Source organism: Eretmochelys imbricata, chromosome 9 (assembly GCF_965152235.1).
Source record: "Eretmochelys imbricata isolate rEreImb1 chromosome 9, rEreImb1.hap1, whole genome shotgun sequence".
In the NCBI taxonomy this organism is placed as follows: domain Eukaryota; kingdom Metazoa; phylum Chordata; order Testudines; family Cheloniidae; genus Eretmochelys; species Eretmochelys imbricata.
The window spans coordinates 55,847,051-55,870,466 of record NC_135580.1 but is presented as its reverse complement, the minus strand read 5'-3'; the positions used below and the strand labels follow the sequence as shown (position 1 = coordinate 55,870,466).

General features: G+C 49.3%; 1 protein-coding gene across 1 annotated transcript in view; it reads left to right on the top strand.

Annotated features, from left to right (window-relative positions):
• Positions 1-23,416, top strand: part of CROCC2 (ciliary rootlet coiled-coil, rootletin family member 2) — a 183,974-nt gene that overhangs the window by 29,455 nt on the left and 131,103 nt on the right. The window contains exons 4-13 of the mRNA XM_077825540.1: positions 241-406; positions 1,105-1,211; positions 3,582-3,809; positions 5,699-5,795; positions 5,933-6,022; positions 13,209-13,265; positions 14,624-14,823; positions 16,387-16,569; positions 17,019-17,163; positions 19,721-19,867. Coding sequence (XP_077681666.1) covers positions 241-406; positions 1,105-1,211; positions 3,582-3,809; positions 5,699-5,795; positions 5,933-6,022; positions 13,209-13,265; positions 14,624-14,823; positions 16,387-16,569; positions 17,019-17,163; positions 19,721-19,867 — 1,420 coding nt within the window. The remainder of the gene's footprint in view (positions 1-240; positions 407-1,104; positions 1,212-3,581; positions 3,810-5,698; positions 5,796-5,932; positions 6,023-13,208; positions 13,266-14,623; positions 14,824-16,386; positions 16,570-17,018; positions 17,164-19,720; positions 19,868-23,416) is intronic.

The following is a 23,416-nucleotide window of genomic DNA, read 5'->3' as shown; positions in this document are numbered from 1 at the left end:
CAGCTCTGCTCTGGAGATCAGAATCCAAGGCATGGAGACTGTATTCTCTTCATCTCCTTCCATAGGAGGGTAAATGTTCGATGAACTGAGCCTGGAGACGGAGTGTCCCACACAAGAGAGGGTGCTCCTGTTACTGGGGCAGGATTGCTGGAGCACAGGGAGTACCTGGAGATCGGAGCTGCCCTCTAGTGCCAGTGCTGAAGAGCAGGGGAAACCAATATCTGGCTTGTTCTGCCCTAGGAGCACCAGCCTTTCCCAGATGAACATGCTGCTGCGGGAACAGCTGGACCAGATGAAATGCTCCAATCAGAGACTGGCGAGGGAGCTGGAGAGGGCAACATCAGACCTGCACAGGCTGAGAGGCGAGCTAGAGCAGAGAGCATCCAAGTGGGGCAAAGGCAGGGAGGTGAGTCCTTCCGCTGGGCATTGTGGTTTGGTTTTTTATTGTTGACTTCAGTGGAGTGATGCTAGTTTAGACCAGCTGGGCGCCTGGCCCCCTGACGTCAATGGAGCTGTGCTGGTTTACACCAGCTCCATTTCTAAATATGCCCATGTAGCCTGTTACTGGTCTGAGCTTAAACACAGCAGGGTGGGTCAAAGAAGGTGACTTCCCTGGAGCTGAGAGCTGAAGCCAAGCTGAAGTTCTAGAGCCAATGTGGTTTAATAAATGTATTAATGACCTGGCGGGGGGTGCAGAGCAGTGTGGGGCACAGTCTTCAGATGATACATAGATATTTAGGGCAGCAAGGAGCAGAGAGCAACGTCAGAGAGACCTGAACAAGCCAGGGGAGTGGGCAGCACAATGGGGGATGAAAATCAGTGCTGATAAATGCAAAGCGATGTACATTGTGGGGAAGGTGGAATGGCGCGTACACCTTGCAGGGTTCTCCATTAACTGTATCCACTCACAAAAGGGGGCTGGACGTCACTGCTGACAACTCAATGGAAACCTCTGCTCAGGGTGTGTGCACACACGAGGTTAGGCTGCAGAAAGGACGGGATGGAGACTGGGCCTTGGCCATGGCACTCCCTTGGTGAACTCCTGAATTTTGAGATGTCACCTCTGTACTCACAGCCCCTCACGTCCCACTCTTATTTCCTCAGAGCTCTGGCTTGTACTTAAGCAATGAGCACAGCGGGATCCTGCTGCTATGGCGCCAAGCTGCCATGCTGCACAGTAACTTGGCGGAGCTGCGTGCCACAGCAGAGCGGTGAGTACCGCCTGGGCGGGGTTCTGCCAGGAGATTTCTCCACTATTCCTGATGGCCCCGTAGGTGGAAGCAGGAGGATGACAAGTGTGTGGATCTCGATAGCTGGTTAGAGCACTGGCTCCAAGTAACGGTGCCCTAACCTGAATCTCCTCCAGAGGGTATGTAAATTTGATCCCAGGGACTGCCAAAGATGGAAGGATACCAGCTAACCACAGCCAGAGGGTCCTTGGATCTCTCAGCTCACCTAGGCGAATTGAGAAAGTGTCTGCTAATTAGGCGTGATCTCTGCAGCAAGCTACATGGGGATCACAGCTGCAACGATGTGGCCTCTGGTGGGACACTACTGAGAGTATCAATTCAGGACAAATTGCTTAGAGCAGGGCAGTTACAGCCCAAAGCTGGAGTTCCTTTACTATTAAGGCACGCCAAACCAGTCAAACAGAGAGGACTTTGGTTTTACCCCACTGGCTAACCAGAAGTCATACAAGCAATTCCCTCACGTACTCCAGTTCCCTTGTGTCACCACCAGCACCGCTCCTTATGGGGATGAATGGTTATGAAAACCAATACTCCAGTAAAAGAAAAAAGGTTCTCCCGATCCCAAAGGACCAAGCCCCAGACCCAGGTCAATATATCAGTTAGATCTTACCCACAAATCATGCTGTTGCCAATCCTTTAGAATCTAAAATCTAAAGGTTTATTAATAAAAAGAAAGAAATATAGATGAGAGCAAGAATTGGTTAAATGGAATCAATTACATACAGTAGTGGCAAAGTTCTTGGTTCAGGCTTGTAGTAGTGATGGAATAAACTGCAGGCTTAAATCAAGTCTCTGGAGTACATCCACAGCTTGGATGGGTAACTCAGTCCTTCGTTCAGAGCTTCAGTTTGTAGCAAAGTTCCTCCAGAGGGAAGAAACAGGATTGAAGACGAAATGGAGATGATGCAGCTGCCTTTTATAGTCCTTTTGCCATGTGGCTTGCGCTTCCTTTGTTCCAAACACAAGCCACCTAGCACATGGCATGGAAAAACCTTAGAGTTTGGTCCATAGGCATGTCCCTGCATGTCTTGCTGAGTCACAAGGTGTATCTGCCTTCTTTCAATGGGTCAGGTGTATAGCTGATGGTCCTTAATGGGCCATCAAGCAGGCTAGACAGTGCTGATGCCACGTTGTCTGGGGGTGTCACCGAGAAAAACAGCACAAGTTTGAAATACAGACAGTATAGAGCCAATACTTATAACTTTAAATACAAAAAAGATACATGCCTACAGATAGTATAATCGTAACCAGCAAATCATAACCTTTTCATGGATATCTTACATGACCTCCATTGTACAACATTTGGTGCCACTATAGAATCTTGGTTGCAACAATGATCGATACGATCACAGTTCATATTAATAACATCACAACAGCCAGACAGGGGATCGAGCTTCCAAGGGAGGCACTGGACCTGGTGCCCCCCAGGAAGTTAGTCGTGCCAGGCTGTCCTTGTTCCCCAAAATTGGGCCTGCTAGTAAGCTGAGGGAGGACTAATGACCCGCCAGAGTTTGGCAGAAAGCAGCAGGTTTATTATACTGACAGCTAAGCTGAAAAGAAGGGGGCAGGAAGGGTCACACTCACACTCACATACTCACGCTCCCAGGACAGGCACGGCACTGGAGATGTCAGGATCCTTCAAGGTAAGTGTCCCACAGCACAGCGATGGATGGTGTGATGAAGGTAAGTCTTCCCGGGGCATGATGGAATGCAACGCAGCGAACCACTGGCCAGGCGGTCTGGGCAAAGGGCCTTCACAGGAGGTACAAGCTTGTGAGTGCACTCCTGAGCACATGGCCCCTTCCCCTTTTAAGGACCTGCTCCTCATGGCCTGTGACTAGAGATGACTTAGCCGCATCTGGTTGGTCACACTCCACCTTGGACAGTGGCCATGCAGTGTCCATGCATTGGGTGTGTGAGCGCTGCCTAATTAGAGTCCCAGACACCTTGTCTACCTGGAAGCTGTTCTGATCTTCCAGCTGTTCAAGCAGCCATTCATCCCACAAGCATTCCAGGAGGGAGGGGGAAAGCCACTTCACAGGTATTCAAAGAGGGTGAAGAGACAAAAAAGGGGGGCAGCGGGGGTGGGGGGAGTGTAACAGATCTTTTGAACATACAGGTTATACAGAGCATATGGATCACTACTGCTCCTACAACAGTCCTGAGTAGGTTTCCATTGCTGGGGCCCTGGCAGTTGTTGGGAGGAGGCTCAGACAGCTGTTGGCTGGCTGGGTGCTAGGAGCCCTGTCTTGGCTTTGAGGTGATGCGCTCTAAAACTGCAAGGATTTCTCTGTGATTCTTCACATGTGGTGATTTCTCTCTTGTTGCCAGAGGCCTGGCTGAGGCCCAGACAGACATGGCAAGGACTGCACGCCGCCTTCAGACTGCCTGCCTGAACTTGGACTTGAACCTGCGTCTGTCTGAGAGTGGTGCAGCCTGCTTGCTGGAGAAGCAGGCTCTGCAGGGGGCACGCTTGGAGCAGCAGCTTCAGGAGAAGGTCCGGGACATGATTCAGCTCCAGAGCCACTGGGATGGAGAGAAAGTAGAGCTGAACTCGAGGTGAAGATGTTATGGGGCCTAGCGAGCCAATGGAGAAGTCTCTAGTTGGGGTCATGCTCTGGCTTCCTGCCTCTGGCTTTTCCTAAGAGCTTCCAAAGAAGGGCCAGCTGCACAGCTGATGTAAATTGATGTAACTCCTTTGAAGCCCATGAACCAGCTCCCCCGCGGGTGTAAATCAGCATAGCTCTGTTGAAGCTAATGGGCTCAATCGCCAGTTGGTGTCAATTCTTTTAGCATCGTTGATGTCAGTGGGACCCAGGGGGCTGGGCTGATTTAGGCCAGCTGAGGATCTGAGCTCAGAAAGCAAAATCTCCTCAGACCCAAGGAAAGGGTGCTCTGCCTAGGGCAGGAGGGATTCCACTTCAGGGGCATGGTGGGGCCACCTGGGACTGACTCTAACTAAAATCAAACACCAAACCCTCCTTTGATCCTGTTGTTTTCATCACTGGTTTTAAATAACCAATACAGATCGAAAGGGGAAGGGGGGCAGTGGTTCATGCTGCAGGCAGGGGTGGGAGTGACCTCGGATGCACTCTGCCTGTAAATAATGCCACTGATCTGCCAAGGGTTCTTCTGAGATGCTGATCACTGGGTTAGACCCAGGAAACAAGTCAGTGACAGGATGCAATCTCATCCCCTTCCCCTCTTCCAATGGCATGTTTTGGGGACCCAAGGTGAACTTGGAGAGGCCAGGAGGGCCATATAACCACTATACGTAGGCAGACAGGCTGTGATGTGTTAATGGAACCCGACTTCTGCTCAAAACAATGCAGCTACAAACAGATTAAACCCACAGAAGTGTTTTCTAAGAAGTAAAAGGCCCCAAACTAGAGAAAATAAACACCCTGAATCCATTGGTTAGAATCATAGAATCTCAGGGTTGGAAGGGACCTCAGGAGGTCATCTAGTCCAACCCCCTGCTCAAATCAGGACCAATCCCCAATTTTTGCCCCAGATCCCTAAATGGCCCCTCAAAGATTGAACTCACAACCCTGGGTTTAGTAGGCCACTGCTCAAACCACTGAGCTATCCTCCCCTGAAAGCCAGGACTGACCTAGATGACTGCTGAGCCCTCCCCTGACTGCAGAGCCCTGGAGCGACAGCTGTCCAGTCAGCAGGGGGCTTTGTATCCAGGTCAGGGTTGGGATCACCAGTGGAGCTCTGAGGGGAAGCCTAAGACTGAAGGGTGTTGGGCCCAATCCTGCAACTGACTCAAAGCTTGTGTTGAAAGCTGCTAAAGCCAATGGACAGCTCTATGCTAGCACAGGAGCCTACCCATGTCCAACAAATTGTGGGGTTGGGGCCTTGGAGAGAACAATCCCCTTCCATTCTCAGCCATCCAGGCCAGGGCTCCCAAGCTTAGGGAAAGAGGGCAAAGGATGATAATGGCTGCAGCTTCTTCTTATTCCTCTGATATTGATGTTGAGAAATGTGCTTGAAAAATAACTCAGTAAACACCATGGAATATTTAATGCAACTGTTCTCATGTTCCTAGAAATGACACAGTAGTTACCCTGGAAATAGCATTCTGTGGCCCAGGATATTGTTGTTCAGCAGAATTATGGTAAATCAGTGACAAATTTCCCAGCTGTGTAAAGTTTTAACTCTTCTCATCCCACCCTCCCTTCCTATCACTCAGCGATCCTCCTGGCTTGGTGCCTCTTTAGTTAAGGTCATTATCTCTGAAATGTGTCAGGTGTTCACCCCATCCATCTAGTTCCTGTGTGTAGATCTTGTCTTGTACAAGCAGCTGTTCTCTGCATTGAACTGTCTCTGAATGCCCTGGAGGGACTGAAAGGTGCTGGGGAAATGTCAGCTTTGCCATTGAGCCTGTGGTACTTTCTTCACTCTGAACAACCTGCTCTCTGTGCCTGGCTTGTATCTTTCAGGATAACAGAACTGACCGCTTTAGGACAGAAACTTAAAGAACAGAATGCAAAGAAAGAGAAGACCATCTCTGCTCTAAAACTGGACGTTCAGAAACTGGTACGCATATCCACACACTCCTCTCTCTCAATTAGTCACTATCACACACAAACATATAAACACACACACACTCTCTTACACTTTCTCTGATCTTTCCGTATGTTCATCACTAAGAAATCACTTATCTTTGAACACAGGAAGTCACTAAAACTGGAGAGCTACTGGAGGTGCAGGACCTGAAAGATGAAAGTGAATCTTTGCAGAAAATCGTGAACAGCATCACACAGGTGTGCTACTTCACTCACAGCAAAGTGCAAGAATGCGGTTAAGGTACTCGCCTTGGACTTGGAAGATCTGCATTCAAGTCCCTGCTGTGCCACAGACTTCCTGTGTGACCATGGACAAGTCACTTAGCCTCTCTGTGCTTCAGTTCCCCTTCTATAAAATGGGGATGCCCTGTTTCACAAGGTTGCTCAGCTACTACAGTAATGGGAGCCATATGTACCTTAGATCACTAGAGAACTAAATCCAGTAAGGGCCCCTTATGTCTATATTGTGAATGGTTTTAATTTGGTGATTCAGACCATATGGCTCAATAGTGGAAATTTGATGACTAATTGTGTATTAAAGACAACAGTGTAGTTGATGGTACAGGTTCTTTACTTACCCATGTGTTGGAATAGAGTATGTTAGGTATCTAAGAGAAGGCACTAGGGCAGAGTTTTTACTACAGGTTCTGTTATTGTACATTTTGTTCTTCTGAAAGTTGGCTCGATGATTGTTTGAAATCAGGCCTCCCAACTGGTGCTCAGCTCATGCTGTTGCTAATCTGATGCAGGCACTAAGTCATTCCATGGCTTTTCAGGCTCTTATTGTTTTCAGCCCCATTTCTAGAGCTGGTGCTTGTTTTTGTAACAATAGACCCAATAGCGTGGGCTTAAGTCCCATTGACTGCAGTGGGATTTAAAGACTTTGCAGAATCAGGGCCATCATACTGACACTCTTATGCAGGCACCAGTCACAATTTAAACAGCTGTCCATGGAACCCTAGTATAGTAGCTCTATGAGGCAGTGTTGTCTAGTGCATAGAGCTCTGGACTAGGACTCAGAAGACCTGACTTCTATTCCTAGCTCCGCCACTGACTGGTTGGGAGACCTTGGGCAAGTCCCTTTCCCATTCTCAGCCTCTGTTTCCCCATCTATACAATGGGGATAATGATACTGATCTCCTTAGGAAAGTGCTTTGAAATCTCTGAATGAAAAGAAAAAGGTATTATTATTTTGAGCTGCCCATCTAGCAAAGCTATAGATGGCTTTATGCATGTACAGTTGTGTGCCTAACTGAGGGCCTGCAGAGTATGGATGTTACTGGGAATTGCAGATGCTCAGCATGTCTTGTGATCGGGTGCTGAGAGCTCGGTTAGGTTGGCAATTGGGCATGCAGAATCTCATATCTCCATGTGCACTGGACACTAATGTTGCTCCTGGTTTGGGTGCACAGTTCTCTTCACCGCTTCTGTTTGTTTTGGGGCTAATGATTTAACTGGGAATTGGTCCTGCTTCGAGCAGGGCGTTGGACTAGATGACGTTCTGGGGTCCCTTCCAACCCTGATATTCTATGATTCTATGATTAATGTCCATCTCCTGACAGTGTAGCCAAGGTCAACGTTTTCAAATGTAGATCCCCAAGAGTTGGGCATTAATTACATAGGGCCTGATGCAGGAAAGCACTTCAGCACATGCTTCACTTTAAGCTCAGGTAACTTCATTGACTTCATGTGCTTAAAGTTCAGCACATGCTTACGTGCCTTCCTGGACCAGGGCCTTCTGTAGGCCCCAAGTGCTGATGTCAGAACCAAATTAGGCTGGTTAGTGCCTAGGTCAGCAGTGAGGTGTCTACAATAGCGATCTGGGTTTAAATAGCTTTAAGGGCCTGTTATGAGGCTGGTTCTGGTGGGACCCAACTGAGAGTGCCAGTTCAGGACAAATTGCTTAAAGCAGGGCAATTACAGCCAAGGCTGGGGTTTCTATGTACACCAAGGCAAACCAAACCAGCCAAACAGAGAAGACTTTGGTTTTACCCCACTGGCTAACCACAAGTCACACAAGCAATTCCCTTAGACACTTCAGTTTCCCAATATCGCCACCAGTGCCACTCGTTATAGGGACAAATGGTTATGAAAACCAATACCCCAGTAAAAGAAAAAAGGTTCTCTCGATCCCAAAGGACCAAGCCCCAGACCCAGGTCAATATACAAGTCAGATCTTACCCACAAATCATGCTGTTGCCTATCCTTTAGAATCTAAAATCTAAAGGTGTATTCATAAAAGCAAAAAGATATAGATGAGAGCTAGAACTGGTTAAAAGGAATCAATTACATACAGTAATGGCAAAGTTCTTGGTTCAGGCTTGCAGCAGTGGTGGAATAAACTGCAGGTTCAAATCAAGTCTCTGGAATATATCCACAGCTGGGATGGGTCTTTCAGTCCTTGGTTCAAAGCTTCAGTGTAGCAAAGTTCCTCCAGAGGTATGAAGCAGGATTGAAGACAAGATGGAGGAGCTGCAGCAGCTTTTTATATTCTCTTGCCATGTGGTCTTTCTTTCTTAGTTCCAAAGACAAGCTGTCCATCACATGGCCTGGAAAAACCTCAGAGTTCTGTCCATAGGCATGTCCCTGCATACCTTGCTGAGTCCCAAGGCGTGTCTGCCTTCTCTCAATGGGTCAGTTGTATAGCTGATGGTCCTTAATGGACCATCAAGCAGGCTAGGCAGAGCTGACACCAACTTGTCCGGGATGTCACCCAGAAGCATAGCACAAGTTTGAACTACAGCCAGTATAGAGCCAATATTCATAACTTCAACTACAAAAATGATAACAGCTTAATCATAATCAGCAAACCATAACCTTGTCTTAGATACCTCATTTGACCCCCTTTATAAAAGATTTGCTGCCACTACAGGACCTTGGTTGCAATGATGATCTATACAGACCCAGATTATGTCAATAACGTCACACCCCCAATGCAAAATTGATGCAGGAAGGGATGACACAAACATCACTGACTGCATCCCAAAAGCTCCCCATCCTTGGTTCTGTCTTACTACAGCTAGTATTGGGTTAGGAGCCGTACCAGTGTATAACAGAAATGGTTTATCAAAGTCATGTTCAATAACATGAATGAATCTCTTTACAAACTCAAGGTAAAACTTGGTTAGAACAATAGTGGATTGGATCTGCTCTTGCAGCGTGGTTCCTGTATGTGATCTTGCCAAGAGCTAAAGAACATAGCTACTTTATCCATAAAAGCTCTGGCAAATGTTTGAAACCCAATTAACATCAACTTAATGTAGATATTACTATTGTTTATAGTACAGGAATCTTGGCATTTAGCCATGAAAGCAATGTGGTAGTGTGCCTCAGTTTCCCTGTTCACACTGCACATCAGGTTTGGAATGTCTTTTCCCCTGTGAAAAGTTCCAAGACTGTGTACAGGCATTAATACTGTGCAACATCAGTATAACAAGGCCCTTTAACATAAAGTGTGATCTTATGTATCACTTTTAACATATTCAAGGGATTTTCCAAAAGATTTGGCACATGGTACACTTTTACAGTTTTTGGTAATAGCAACACATTAGTTACAAGAATTACAATTAGCAATAAAAACAATTTCATTGCAAGTGTCTATTTACAATCATTTTTGTCATGCCACACTTTGGCTTAATACCACTGAGGTTTGGGCCTTTCAGGGTTAGCCTGTGGCTTCCCTTTGCAAAATTAAGGTCTCTCTTTCCTTCCTGTCCTGAAGGATCAAACCCTGATTTCTCTAGTTTAACAGAATTCACTGGCTGATTGGGTGTGCTCTCTGTGCTAATAGCTATTAGCAAGTCCTTCTTCTCCCTGCCAGCCAAGTAATTTGCATTACCACAGACAGGAGCCAGTTCATCAGTTTTTAGATCCTTAACTGCTACCAATTCCAAGGCTGGACTCTGTCTTAAAGAGATACCATCCATTTTCACTAACAAGCTAGACTCAAAGCTCTGTGGTCCTTCCCTTACCAACCTCAGCTTCCACATGAAATCAGATGTTAAGTTCACTGAGAGAATACAAGTCATGTCCAAAGTGTCTAGAGATGAGAGTATACCTGCCATCCCCTGCATTCTCGAGAGATTAACTGCACAGCTGTTCTGCCCTGCAGACTCAGCTACCCAGTCTTCCCTCTGAACCTGAGACACAGACTGTGTGTCCTCTCTCAACAAGGTTGTCTCCCCAACAAGCTGGCCAAACACAGCCACTTGGTGATAGGACTCTTCAACTTTCTTAACAGCTTTCACTCCATCTGAGACCTTCTCAAAGCTATCCACGCTGGATCTTTCAAAAGGAAAGTCAGTGGATCCATTCACCATAGAAAATTTCTGGCTGTTAGCAACTAAAACTTTCTTGATTAAATCACTTTCACACCCTTCAGTTGCAGTAAACTGCTTGCAAAGACTACCATGAGGATTCCTTTCCCTAGGAGCTTTTCGAAGGAGCAATTCACCCCTCTCAGAAATTCTGCCCTTACCCTCTTCACTTAGGGCTTGGTTAGTCTCTAAGGTGCCACAAGTACTCCTTCTCTTTTTGCGAATACAGACTAACACGGCTGTTACTCTGAAATCTAAAGGAACACTTTCCTGAGCAACAACAGACTCTTTCTGGGTCTCACTTACATCCAGAATCACCTCTGGCCCATCAGGCGGATTCCTTCACAATCCCCTTTCAGGCATACTTATAGACTTCCTAGATAAAAGGCTAGAAGCATTCTCCTTCCCTTTGCCACACACAAGTTCAGGAATCTTTTCCTTCTTTCTACAAGTTTCCACACCATCAGTAGGTAACACAATCAAACCACCTTTATGCTCTCCTTGTGCCCTGGCAAGGGTATCACCCTTATTAGACAGAGTTGCTACACCTTTCCCAGCCACACATTAGCAACAGGCAAAATACAAGCACCAGAATTGTCTGGTGTCTGGGATTCTGCTACAACACTAACTGGATGCAACCTAGTTACAGCGCCATTCTCCCTAGCAGACACAAACTTAGGACCATTCCCTTCCTGGGATTTAGTTGAATCAAGAACCAACTCTGAGACAACTACACTATTCTCAACCCGCACAGGCTGAAAGGCACCTTCTATCTGCTCCACAGACAAAGAAGAGCTGGAGACACATTCTACTTTACCAGACACACAGCTTGGGATCTCATTTCCCTTGTCCCAGCACACAGGGTTGTTCACAGACAACTGCTTGGAGACCGGGGTAGCTCCCTCCATAGGCAAGTCAATACCGTTGACAGACACAGACACATTTCCTTCACTGTCACAATTCTCCACACAGGTAATAGGTAAGGTATACATCCGATGAAGTGAGCTGTAGCACACAAAAGCTTATGCTCAAATAAATTGGTTAGTCTCTAAGGTGCCACAAGTCCTCCTTTTCTCTTTTTTAGGTAAGGTATAGGGACACTCATCTTCCACTATCCTTGCCTTCCCAAACTGCTGACTAGATAATGCCAACAGCTCACAAGGCTGCCTAGGCTCATCCAAACTTTCCTTATCAGGCACATTGCCGCTCCTGAGGATAAACTGCTGCTCTCTTCACTGCACTGAGCTACTTCCAGCAAATCACAGTTACCTTTTCCAGGTTCACTTTTACAAACTGTACTTGCCAATAATTCATTACCCATCAAAAATCTACCCTTTCCTTTCTCAGTTAGGGCTTTACTCTGACCATCCACTTTAATCTGCTCCTGAGAAACATTTTCCTGACCAATGAGTTCTTTCTGTGCTTGATCTAATTCCAGATTTACTTCTGAGACATTAGACAGACATTCAGAAACTTCATTCACAGACATACTGCTTTTTTGCTCAGACGAACACTTGGAGAAACCCTCCCCAGGCAAATCATTGCCCAAAACAGACAGGTTTAAAATCATTCCTTTCCTGTGACTGGCTACCTGGTCTGAATAAAGCTTTGACATTTTCCCCAATCAAAAGATCCTTAGGCAATAACCTCCTTACACCAGCTATACCTTCATGCTTAGTACCATTCCATTCAAGGTGGATTCTGGCTAAAGGCATGCTTACAGTAAACTCTTAGAGGACTACAACATTCAGACTCTGAATTGGTAAGTAATCTTCCTCTTTGACCAGATCTGCTTTAACAAGAGTCAGGTTTCAGAGTAGCAGCCCTGTTAGTCTGTATTTGCAAAAAGAAAAGGAGTACTAGTATCCTTTGAAGTGCACTGTAGCTCACGAAAGCTTATGCTCAAATAAATTGGTTAGTCTCTAAGGTGCCACTAGTACTCCTTTTCTTTTAACAAGAGTGATGTTAGAAGCCATAATTTGCCCTAAACAGCTTTTACCATTGACTTTTACACTCTCTATGAATTTTTCATTACCAGTCCCATATATAGCATTGGCACAATTTATGGGGCCACCCTCTACTGAACTCACAGTAACAGCATTTACATAAAAGGTGGCAGTGTTGGGGTACATTTGGTTACACTCAGACAACTGCTCAAAGTTATACAACATACCAACATTGTTATATACTGGACTTTCAAGAGGATACAATTTCTGCTGTTCTTCCATTGCTTTTTTGACTTGGAGCTGAAGTCTGTCAGTTTTTTGTTGCATCTGGCGGACCCTCTCCTTAGCAGCCAGCCTTTCCTTCTGTCTTACCTTCTTTTTTCAGCTGGGTCAAGGCTTGCTTCTCTCTCATTTGAATTTCTGCCCGTTTTTGTTCATGTTCCAACTGCAGGCTGTCTCTCAGGGCTTGCAGTTTCATTGCTTCTGTAGCTTCTTTAGCATCAGGTAAGGGCTGTGCTCCTGCCTCCTGATCACTGGCCATTAACAAATTCTCAGTTCTTGATTTGTAGCTTTCTTTCTAAAGCTTATCCCCTTTTCTGAACACAAAACTTTCAGGGCTTTTTTGTCAAGGCTCTCATATGCTCTTTGCTCACCCATTGCAACTGCTTTTTAACCAACCAAACTCTCAATACCAAAATTCAAATTTGGATAGCGTGGGGTTCTGACCCAAAGTTTAATTGACCTGGTTCTCTGGATCCTAGCATGACCTGTTCAGAAGTGATGAGCATCCCCAGCTCCCACAGACTTCAGCAGGAATGGGGATTCTCAGCACTCAGGGCCTCATTTCAGGCCCCCCAGTTGGCAGTGGTGGCTGGGTTGCTCTAGTGTAGCTGGGAGCTTGAGTGCAGAAGGTAACGGCAGATTGGCGTTGTTGGGATTAACCCCCCACCCTTCTCTCCCCAGCTGGCTCTGGCCGATGCTGAGAGTGCAGGGCCCCTCTCACTGGACAGCATGAGGGCGACAGGTGCAGAAGACCCTGGCAGACAAATCTCCCCTTTGCGCTCTAGCTCTTCACATCACCAGCGGGTGTCACCGTCCCGTGCCCACTCCCCATTGCTCCAGGATGCCGTGCTGCAAGCCGTGCAGGGCGCCCTCCGGAGGCGACAGCAGCATGAGCAGGTGAGGACACTGCCTCGAGCTCTGGTCAGCCCCAGAGTTAGCATCTCAGGAAGTGTCCGCCCACAGACTGGGGCTGGTTTCCCCGAGGAGCAAAGTGATGGTGTTGCATCCAGTGGAATGCTGCATCCCAAAATGTCTGGGGGGGATGAAAAGAGGAGAGGCAGCCCAGCTCTGCGAGACTTTGTCAGTCCCAGGGGCAGGGGCTGGGAGGGCAGGATCAACAGCTAACGGAAGGGCAGACATGAAGGGAATGAGCGTTGACATGATTTCTTGGAGAGTCGTTACTGTGCTGGATGGACTGGCCAGCCACAGCCCTTAGTAGTGGACCAGGCATATTGACCTGCAATTCCTTGTCATCTCCAACTTCCCTACGTTCACCCAAAGAGAGACAGAACCATCCACAACGGAAGCAGGGGAGCTCGGGAGCGTCTCTCCAGATAATAAGAGAACCTGCTTGGGGCCTTATGCTGCTTAGGTGCTGACAGGGGGATAAATAACATGGCACGAGCAAAGGAATAGGCCAAAGGAGAGAGTATGAGATGGAGAAGGAAAAGGAAAGGCCAGAGCCATGAGGGTGCCACTCCGAGGGGCTGTGGAGAGCCAGAAGATGGAGTATGGAGGTGTCAGTTACAGTAGACTGGTCCCAGCTCCTGAGTGTGTGGATTCATCAGCTCCCACTCCCTTTTGCAGCAGGGGCAGGTGTCAATAGACATGCAAGAAGGGTCTAATTTACAGCACCTTGCAGGCCACTGATGAGCTCAGCCTGAAGTCTCCAGCCAGGGCTATCTCTGCATCTCCACATGGGGACCTGGGGGTGAGCCCCAGCCCTGGTCTCTTGTTGCCTGGAGTAGCGGGAGTGGAAAGCACCAGCTCAGAGAAGGGAGCGTGTGCTGGGTGGGGCTGGGCTATCCCATGGGTAGTGATGGAGCCCCTGGATAGAAGGGTAGTGGTTGTACCACCATGCCATGAGAGTGAGGGATGTAACACTAGGGCACAGGGGAGGGTCTGGGGGATTCACTGGGGATGAAGAGGAGCCATGCAGCAGCCCTGGGAGAAAACCTTCAGCCAGTACAGCTTATTGTGTGGCCCTGGTTTGAAAGTGGCATCAGGCCGCTCCTTGGAGGGGAGAAGGTCAGCAAGGCACAGCTGCTAGCTCAGGTTCGGGGGGGGCGCTGAGTTTAAGCTATGTGATGCAGCCATGAGTAAGTTAGGTCCCTGTGTCTCAGGATCTGCCCTTCACTCACTCACCAGGATAGCAGGGTTCTGGCCCTGTGCATATGTGCGCACGTGCTGTGTCATGTGAAGCAGAGTGCAATATGCGCTTTACCCTTGTGCCTTATTTTCCATTCTGTGGCCAGGAATTGCAATTTCAGCTGGAGTCTGCCCAGGACATGCTGGGGGTGGTCAGGAAGCAGCTGTCCGATTGCCAGCAGGAGGTGCAGGTGGCAAAGCAGCAGCTGCAGGAGCAGAGGCTGGAGCGTGAGGAGCTGGCCAGAGCCCTGCAGGATTGCAGGCGGGATTTGCAGCACTGTAAATCCTCAGTGGAGATTCTCAGCAGGTGCACATGGGAGTAGGATGGGGGGGATCGATAATTACTGTCGGGAGCCACCATACCCTGGGATGGCTGGCTGAGAACAGAGTCACTCTCCCAACCCCAAGGGTAATGCACGTGACAAGCCTGTGGTATGGTCCAGATGGGAAAGGGTGTCACTCCATAGTGCTGTGTTCAGGATTGAACAAGCCATTTAGATTTTCAGCGTTTGGAGACTCAGTCCAAGCGAAAGAGAACCGACCCATTGCAGGTCTCTGGCTTTTTGGGCTCACTCAGACTGCTCATATTACTGGAGCTGATCTAAACTGTTTGCTCCAAACTTTTATCTGACAAAAGTATGGCTATCTTTGGAAATGAACATTTTCACTGAAAAGTTTTGTTTTCTTTTATTAATTTTCTGGATTTTTAACAAACAAAATCCAATTGTTTCAGCTTTTTGGCTTTTGATTTCTTTCTTTCTTTCCCTTTCTCTCCTTTTTTTCCCCTTCCCCCATATGGGGGAAAGGAAAGAAAGGGAAAAAACCTCCAACACCAAAACCTCAGCTTCCTGTTTCAAAAAACAAAACAAAAAATAATTTTTGTTCTTTGTTTTTGACAAAAAAGGAAAATTTCAGATGAATTTGTGAAACACATGTTTCAGCATCCATTTCTGAGCATCTCTCCATTTTAAGGAGACATGGGTAATGAGACCCAATGATGTATGTAGACATGCACTGGTGAGTAGGCATAGAGGAGAATGAGTCCTGTCCTCCATGCAAGTAGAATGTTCTGAGGAGCTTCCAGTCTGAGGACTGGAGCTCCAGATGTGACTCCACCAGATGTTGCATCCTCGCAGACCCTTCCACCTGCCTCCTTTGGTCACCAGCCTGTGTGAGAAGGTTTGGAACAGTCATGCTACTGAAATTCCTGATGGGAAGAGCAAAGTGACTGAAGCCAGGATGTTTCAACAAAGTTACCCTGTGTGGTTTGGTTGCGTTGGGTACTCGGAGCAATCTGCACAACAGGGCTGAGACATCAGGATGTTTCTGTAGGTTCTTCCTTTGTTCTGGGGAGCCCAGAAACCTCGCTGATCCTGGATCTTGGAGAAACGGCAGCTCTGCTCAGTGCTGGGATGCATCGTTCTCTTATGTCTGGCTTGTGCACCAAACTTTTTTCCAAGGTGAAACTGGTTGATTGCTCCAACATTTAATTCTGTGTCATTGTCACGGGCACCTGGATGTGTCATCAACTGGGATTGAACCTAAATCCAACTGGACGTCTTCACTACAATAATGGGGTGTGACAGTAGTTGAGCAGACATCCCCACACTGCTCCGGTACTGGAGCAGCAAAGCTGCAGCAGCACACACTGTACAGGCCTGCCCAGGGTGCTGGGTAATTACTCATAGGGCTAGCCTGTGCTGCTGTGCCCTAAAGTTATGAGCTTCTAACACCATTGGTCTGGAAGCAGCAGGGGACTCCAGGACTCTTACTTGGTCCAGCCACTGTGGGAGCAAGAGGCCCACCATTGATGTGGGTGACATTATCGCAGGGCCAGATTGGTGACTCATAGTTTCCCTCTCACCCTCAGGGAGAAGGAGACCACAGAGGCTGCAGTGGGAAGTCTGAGCGAGCAGGTGGACTCCTCCCATCTGGAGGTGGAAAAGCTGAGGAGACTCACCACGGAGCTGCAGAGGCAGCAAAGCCTCCTGGGGGAGCAGAAGGAGGAGCTGGCAAAGGAGCGGGAGAGAGTGAGGAAAGAGCTGGAGCAAGGGTGAGGTGCCTCACATCTGCCCATGTTACTATGGTGTGCAGGGCAGGTTCGTTCAGGGTGGGGGGGGGTGGATTCCCCACTCCACGCTGATGTAACGGACAGTGCTGGGGCAGATGGCCCAGCATCCTCCTGGTAGAGAACCCACTTGGAGCCATGCCTGCCTGACACTGGAGTGATGATGCAGGGCTGAGGTGCAGCCTCGACTGAAAGGTGGCGGTGAAGCACGCGTGCTGGGGAGCTGCTCACAATGTACGTGACTGTGGGCTTCGTTGCCATGGGGGAGTAAGCCTGGCTAGTCATTTACAGCGATGATGCAAAGGAAGCGGAAACTCCTCCCAGATCAGAATGGCAGCATTCACAGCCACATGGCACTCACGTGGCAAATAGTGCAGGCCAGCAGAGAAATGAGGCCCTAATTCATTTTCCTCCCTTTTGCATGACTCCTACAGGCAGAGGACCCTGGAACAGTTAGAAGAGAAGACCTCAGCTTTGAAGAAGGAGCTGGTGGTAGTAAAGGAGTCCTTGAAACAAGCCATTCTGGAGAAGGACGTGCTGGAGAATGAGAAGGAAGGTGTAAGCTGTGCTCTGTCTAAAGTAAGAATGGTGATGGTCTCCTAGGAGCTTGGCTAGCAATCAGCTTTCTCATGAGCTTACAGGCCAATCTGCTCCCTTACTGAAGGCATTTTTCCTCATCTACCTCACCACTACTTCTCCTGTCAGTTCACCTCCTCTGAGAGACAGAGTTTGGGTTTCTACAGCACTGTTAAAAGAAAAGGAGTACTTGTGGCACCTTAGAGACAGCACTGTTCTTTCTCAGCTTTTTCCAAAGTACTTAGAAGTGATGAGCTAGATCCTATTGCCAGGTAGTGGCTGGCAGGCAAACAGAACAGTCAGTAGCTTATCACCCAGAGAGCCCTGGGCCTGGGGTCATCAACCTGTGATCCCATCTTCAGTGGGAAAATGCAAGTGGATCCTTACTTTCCACCTGGCTGCCCATGAGAACTTGACTGACAGAATGCTAATGTACCTGGTATGAACAACAGCATCTCTGACGGCGAAGCATCACTCTGGGTCTGAACTGCATTATCAGCAGAGACCATGAACCCAAATCCAAATAGGAGACCTGAATCCATGGAGCTGGGATTTTCAAAACCACCCACCTACTTTAGGAGCATGAGTTCCATTGCCTTTCAGTGAGATGTGGGCTCCTAAGTAGAACCAGATAGGTATTTTTGGTTGAAACTTGTTTCAGCAAAAAATGCAGATTTGGTGACACCAAAATGATTCGCAGATTTGTGTCAGTGACACTGAATTGCTTAGGCCTGAAAAATTTCCTTTTGAAAAAGTTGAAATTTCAACATTCAAAAGTTTCAGCATTTTTGAAGCTAAACATTTTGATTGTTTGAATTGAGTTTTCATTTAGAAATTTTGTTGAATTTTTAAAAGATTAAAAAATGTGGAACGTTCAAAATGAAATGTTTCATTTGATCAAAAGTGAATTTCCCCCCCACTTTTATTTTTGTCAAAAAATTAAATTTTCGGGTCAACCCAAAACAATGTTTTTTTTCTGATTTTTCGGAAACAAAATGAATAATCCGTTATTCACCCCGCCCTACTCTGAAGTCACTGAGGCTGAGTTGGAATCCCACCCAGTCTTCCAGCCTGAAGGCAGGAGTGACACCGGCTAGGTCATATGGCAAGCCGGAGGCACAAAGTCCTTGCCCATTGGCATTATTTTCTCACACAGCCATAGGGGCTAGGAGGATAGGGCTCTGGGGGGGGGGGGGTGTGAGATGCCAGTGCATGGCATGATATCATTAGGAGCTGATATTTCAAAATGGAAAATGTATTACAAGTTAATTTCTTTGCTTGGAAATAACATGCCACCATAGGCATGACCCAATGCCTGTTGAAGTCAGTGGGTGTTAAACTGGGCTCCAGTGAGTAACTACTGAGCAGCAGCCATCCCTGTGAGGATAGCAGAATGATCTGCCCAGAGCTAAATCCACGCACCAAGAATTCTGTTAGGCAGCATTTTCAGAGGGACTAACTTTTCCAAACTAGTATATTACTTGCCACATAATAATAGCATTGCCTTGCAACAACCATATCAGATCCAAACTTCATCTTCAGTGGGGCAGGGGATGTCCAGACTGGGGAACATGTTTTTTTCCCAGTAAAGAAGGGTTTCCCTGTCTCACTCAATAGTGTTCAGTCTTCTAGGAAATCCTGGAAAGCGACTAGCAGTAAGCAGAGGATAGAATGGGTGGGAGAGATTTTTAAAAATGTCCTAACCGTGAATGAGTAATATCATACAGAGCTCTGTCAACAATTCCTTTGCAGGGGCCAAAGTGCCATGCCCCATCAACGGGGGTGCAGTCTGCTGGATTGCTAGCTGACCCTGCAGAGTGGACCTTGCCCAAAGCGTCCATCAGGAAGAATTTGCAGGTCTAATTTACGGCGCTTAGTAACAGTGGCGGGCTAGCGAAAGAGTCCAGCACCCACATGCTGGTCTTGTCTGTGGGTGGAATGAGCTGTAGGGTTCAAGTGTGGCACAGCTGGCATGGGAGGCAAGCCCCCAGGAGGAATTCTCATTAATGCATCAGTAGCCAGTAGCCTGGCTGAGAATTTCTGAGGCTCCTCAGTGACAGTGGGAAGCTGGTAACAAATCTTGTTAGTATCGAATACAGCCTTGCAAAGACCAGAAAGCTGTAGCATCTCACTCTGAACTGGGGGTTGAACAGTGCTGTCGGGATGTACCCTGCTGTGGGGACACAAGTTGCAGGAGGCATTGGGCACTCGTTGTGTGAGTTCAGTGGGAGTTTTGAATGAGGAAGGACTGTGGGATTTGGCTCACAGGTTGCCCAGGTCTACTCCCTATGAACCACATAGGGGTATCTGCAGCTGTAGCAGCCTGACCGCTGGCTTCCCACCAGATGAGCTCAGAGCATCCCAAACCCTGCTGATGTCAGTGCTTCAACCCCAACGTGTATCACAGAACCCAGCCCAGAGACCTCCTCACACGTCACCTCAGTTCGTCACCAGGGTGGAGCAGGGGATCCTGAATCTCTGGGGCAAGGAAGGTTTTACCTCACTGTGGTTGGAAAACTCCCAGACAGTGTCTAAGTGCTGAGGTCTCCCTTCTCCCCAGGCCAAGGCCAACAGTGCTGAGCTAGAACTAGCCATAAACAAGCTGAGATCGGAAGACTCCAAGCTGAGAGACTCACTGGCCAAGATGGGGGCTCTGACTGAAGGTCTTGCCCAGGACAAGGTCAACCTCAACTGCCTTCTCCTGCAGGTAACAGGCCTTATGCTGCCCATGGCCTCCACTGCAGCACCTGCACTCACCTCATGTGCACTCTGCCCCTGTGCCCCTCACAAACACCCCAGCCTACACCCTCCATGCTACCCCTGTGCCCCTCAGCCACTCTTGCCCTGTGCTCTGCCCCTGTGCCCATCACACAACCCAGCACTGCACTCTGCCCCTCAAAAGCACCCCAGCCTACACCCTCCGTGCTATCCCTGTGCCCATCACACAACCCCACCCTGCACTCTGCCCCTGTGCCCATCACACAACCCCGCCCTGCGCTCTGCTCCTGTGCCACTCACAAACACCCCAGCCTACACCCTCCATGCTAGCCCTGTGTCCATCACACAGCCCCACCCACGCAGCCCCTGTGCCCATCATAAACACCCACCTACATCCTCTGTGCTGCCCCTATGCCCCTCACACAACCCAGCCCTGTGCTCTGCCCCTGTGCCCATCATAAACACCCCTGCCCTCTTCCCTGCCCCTGTGCCCCTCTCAGAGCCCAGCCCTGTGCTCTGGCCCTGTGCCTCTCACCCTCACCCGCCCTGTGCTCTGCTCCTGTGCCCCTCACACAACCCCGCCCTGCACTCTGCCCCTGTGCCCCTGTCAGGGTTCCGTCCCCACTCTGAACTCTAGGGTACAGATTTGGGGACCCGCATGAAAGACCCCCTAAGCTTATTTTTACCAATTTAGGTTAAAAACTTTCCCAAGGCACAAATTTCGCCTTGCTCTTGAATAGTATGCTGTGTGACAGGGTCGGGCCAGGTGGCTATAGGAGAGTAAGTTTTTTTTTTTTGAAGCAGAAAAAAATTTATTTGCATAACACACTTACACAAATCACCAAAGAAAATAAAACAAAACTATGCAACAAAACAAAAGCAAATGCAATGTATAACACAGCAGCCTTCAGGAGAGAGAAGAGTTCAGGCTTGCCTGGGCCCAGAGCGGGGGGGCTTCTTCGACACTCATGGTCTTCCACCCTCTCGAGTTACCTAGTGCCACGCCCAGTGTCGCCAACTATTCCTCTCCTGAGAGTGCCCAACAAGATGGGCAAGGCTGCGGGGTGAGCAGTTTGGGGGGGGGGTGCGTACACCCACGTGTGAAAGGGCCCCTCCTAGGTGGTGGTGATAATGGTATCCACAGCGGCAATGGTTGGGGCTGGGGTCTCTCGCTCTTCCCCTCAATCAAAGGGTCAGATGGAGGGAACCGGACGGGGTCACTGAGCAGAGAACCTCGGACAGCGCCCACTGCTCCTCGAAGGCGTCAAGGGAGTCGGTGGATGCTGCCCAGAGGAACTCCGCCTGGATACGTGAATGTACTGAGGATCGGAAAACAGCCCTACAATCGCAGGACGCTTCATTAGCCAACCTCCCCTCTCTGGTTTTATAAATGGCTGTTTTAGCTAGGGCTAGGAGGAGGTTAACCAGGAGATCTCGCGATTTTGTGGGGCCACGGATGGGGAGTGTGTAGATAAAAAGGTGAGGGGAAAAGTGTAGCCAAAAGCTTAATAAAATATTCGTGAGGAGCGGAAAAGGGGCTGCAGCCTGGCACACTCTACATATACGTGCGCCAGGGTTTCCCTCACATTGCAAAAAGGGCAAGCATCCGGGATGGGGGTGAACCGTGTCAAAAACACGCCCGTGCTCACAGCTCCGTGAAGAAGCCGCCAACTAATGTTCCCAATGGGCCTCAGGCTGGCCCACCGGGGTTGCTCACCCTCCAAAGGTGGCAGGAGGTTCTGCCACTTTGTATCGGGTCGGGACACCAGGGTGTGGGTGTGAAGGGTGTGAAGCGTGAGTGTGTATAGATATTTCCGTGGCGCAATTTGGAAGCTGACCAGCTGCAGTTCATGCAGCTGGCTCGCAGTGAAAGGGTGAGGGGTTTGTTGGGATCTACGGGGTAGGGGCCCAATTGAAAGGTCCGGCGGGCCTGGGGTAGAGGGTGGGCGGGGTGCGCCCTCGCGCAGGGCTCGGTTGAGATATCAAGGCGGCCTTCACCTACTGAAGTACGCGCCGGGGGGTACGAGGTCTGGAGAGTTCCATGCACCGAGCCAGCGTCAGGGGATCCAGCCAGTCTCCCCGGTCGTAGTCCAGGAGGTCTCCGACTCTCATGACTTCCGCTAGGACTAAACTCTGGCGCACCGAGCAGGACTCCGCCGCCTGCACACGGAGCTGGGGGTTGTGTAGCAGGGGCTCCGTGAGGAGATCTGCTCTCATGGTGGCCGCCATGGACCTGGTCATTGAAAACAGTTTCCGGGTCCAGAGGAGGTCCTGGTAGAAGACCGGCAGCCCGGAGAGGTCTCGCAGAAAACCTTTCGGACAAAGATAAAAGAGGTGCCGGTCATATCGGAGCCCTTGGAAGCGGCACAGGAAGGCATGCGCCAATATGCTCCACGTCGAACTACCTGCACTATAAAGGAGCCTCTGCAGGGCCTGGAGGTGGAAGACATGGACCTGAGTGTGCAGACACTTCAGGCCCTGCCCTCCTTCCTTCAGGGGTAGATGAAGAACCTCAACAGGGGCCCAGTGCATTCCTGACCAAAAGAACTCTAGAATCTATGTCCGGAGGTTGGTCAGGAAACCCGGGGCCGGGACCAGGGTGGTGAGCTGGTACCAGAGCGTGGACAGGACTAGTTGGTTAAGCACCAGTGCTCTCCCTCAGAGGGAGAGACATCGGAGTAGCCTCGTCCATTTCCGGAGCCGTTCTATCACGCCACCTTCTAAATTTTGCCAATTCTCTGGCGGAGAAGGGGGCGTGGCAGAAAGGTAAATGCCTAGGTAGAGCAGCGGACCCACGCTCCATCGGATGGTCTGAAGGGCAGGTGGGAGGGAGCTCACCTGTAGCCAGTCCCCTACCGCCAAGCCAGAGCTCTTGACCCAGTTACTCGGGCGGAGGAGACTGCCGAATAGATGGCCTGGCAAGCCGCCACCCGTGCCAAGTCGCCCGGGTCCTGGATCCCGAGGAGGACGTCATCGGCGTACGCCGACAGGACCAGCCGCAGCTCCAGCTCCCGCAGCACCAAGCCCGTCAACCTCCTGCGGAGGGACAGAGGAAGGGCTCGATCGCCAGAGTGTACAGCTGGCCCGAGAGGGGGCACCCCTGCCATACTCCTCGCTTGAAGCTGACCGGTTCGGTCAGGGTCCAGTTGAGCCTAACCAGACTCTCCACGGAAGCATACAGCACCCGGAGAAAACTCACAAACTGAGGTCCAAATCCAAAAGCCTGCAGAGTGCCCAGGAGGTACCCATGGTCCACTCTATCGAACACCTTCTCCTGATCAAGAGACAGGAGGGTGAACGACAGACCGTCTCTACGCCCGAGTTCCAAAAGGTCTCGGACTAGAAATAGGTTGTCAAAAATGCTGCAGCCTGGGATGGTATAGGTCTGGTCTGGGTGGATCACGTCCACCATCATGGACCCTAGCCGCAGTGAGATTGCTTTCGCTACGATTTTGTAGTCTGTGCTAAGGAGCGAGACGGGACGCCAATTTTGTAAATCACAGAGGTCCCCCTTCTTCGGCAACAAGGCGAGCACCGC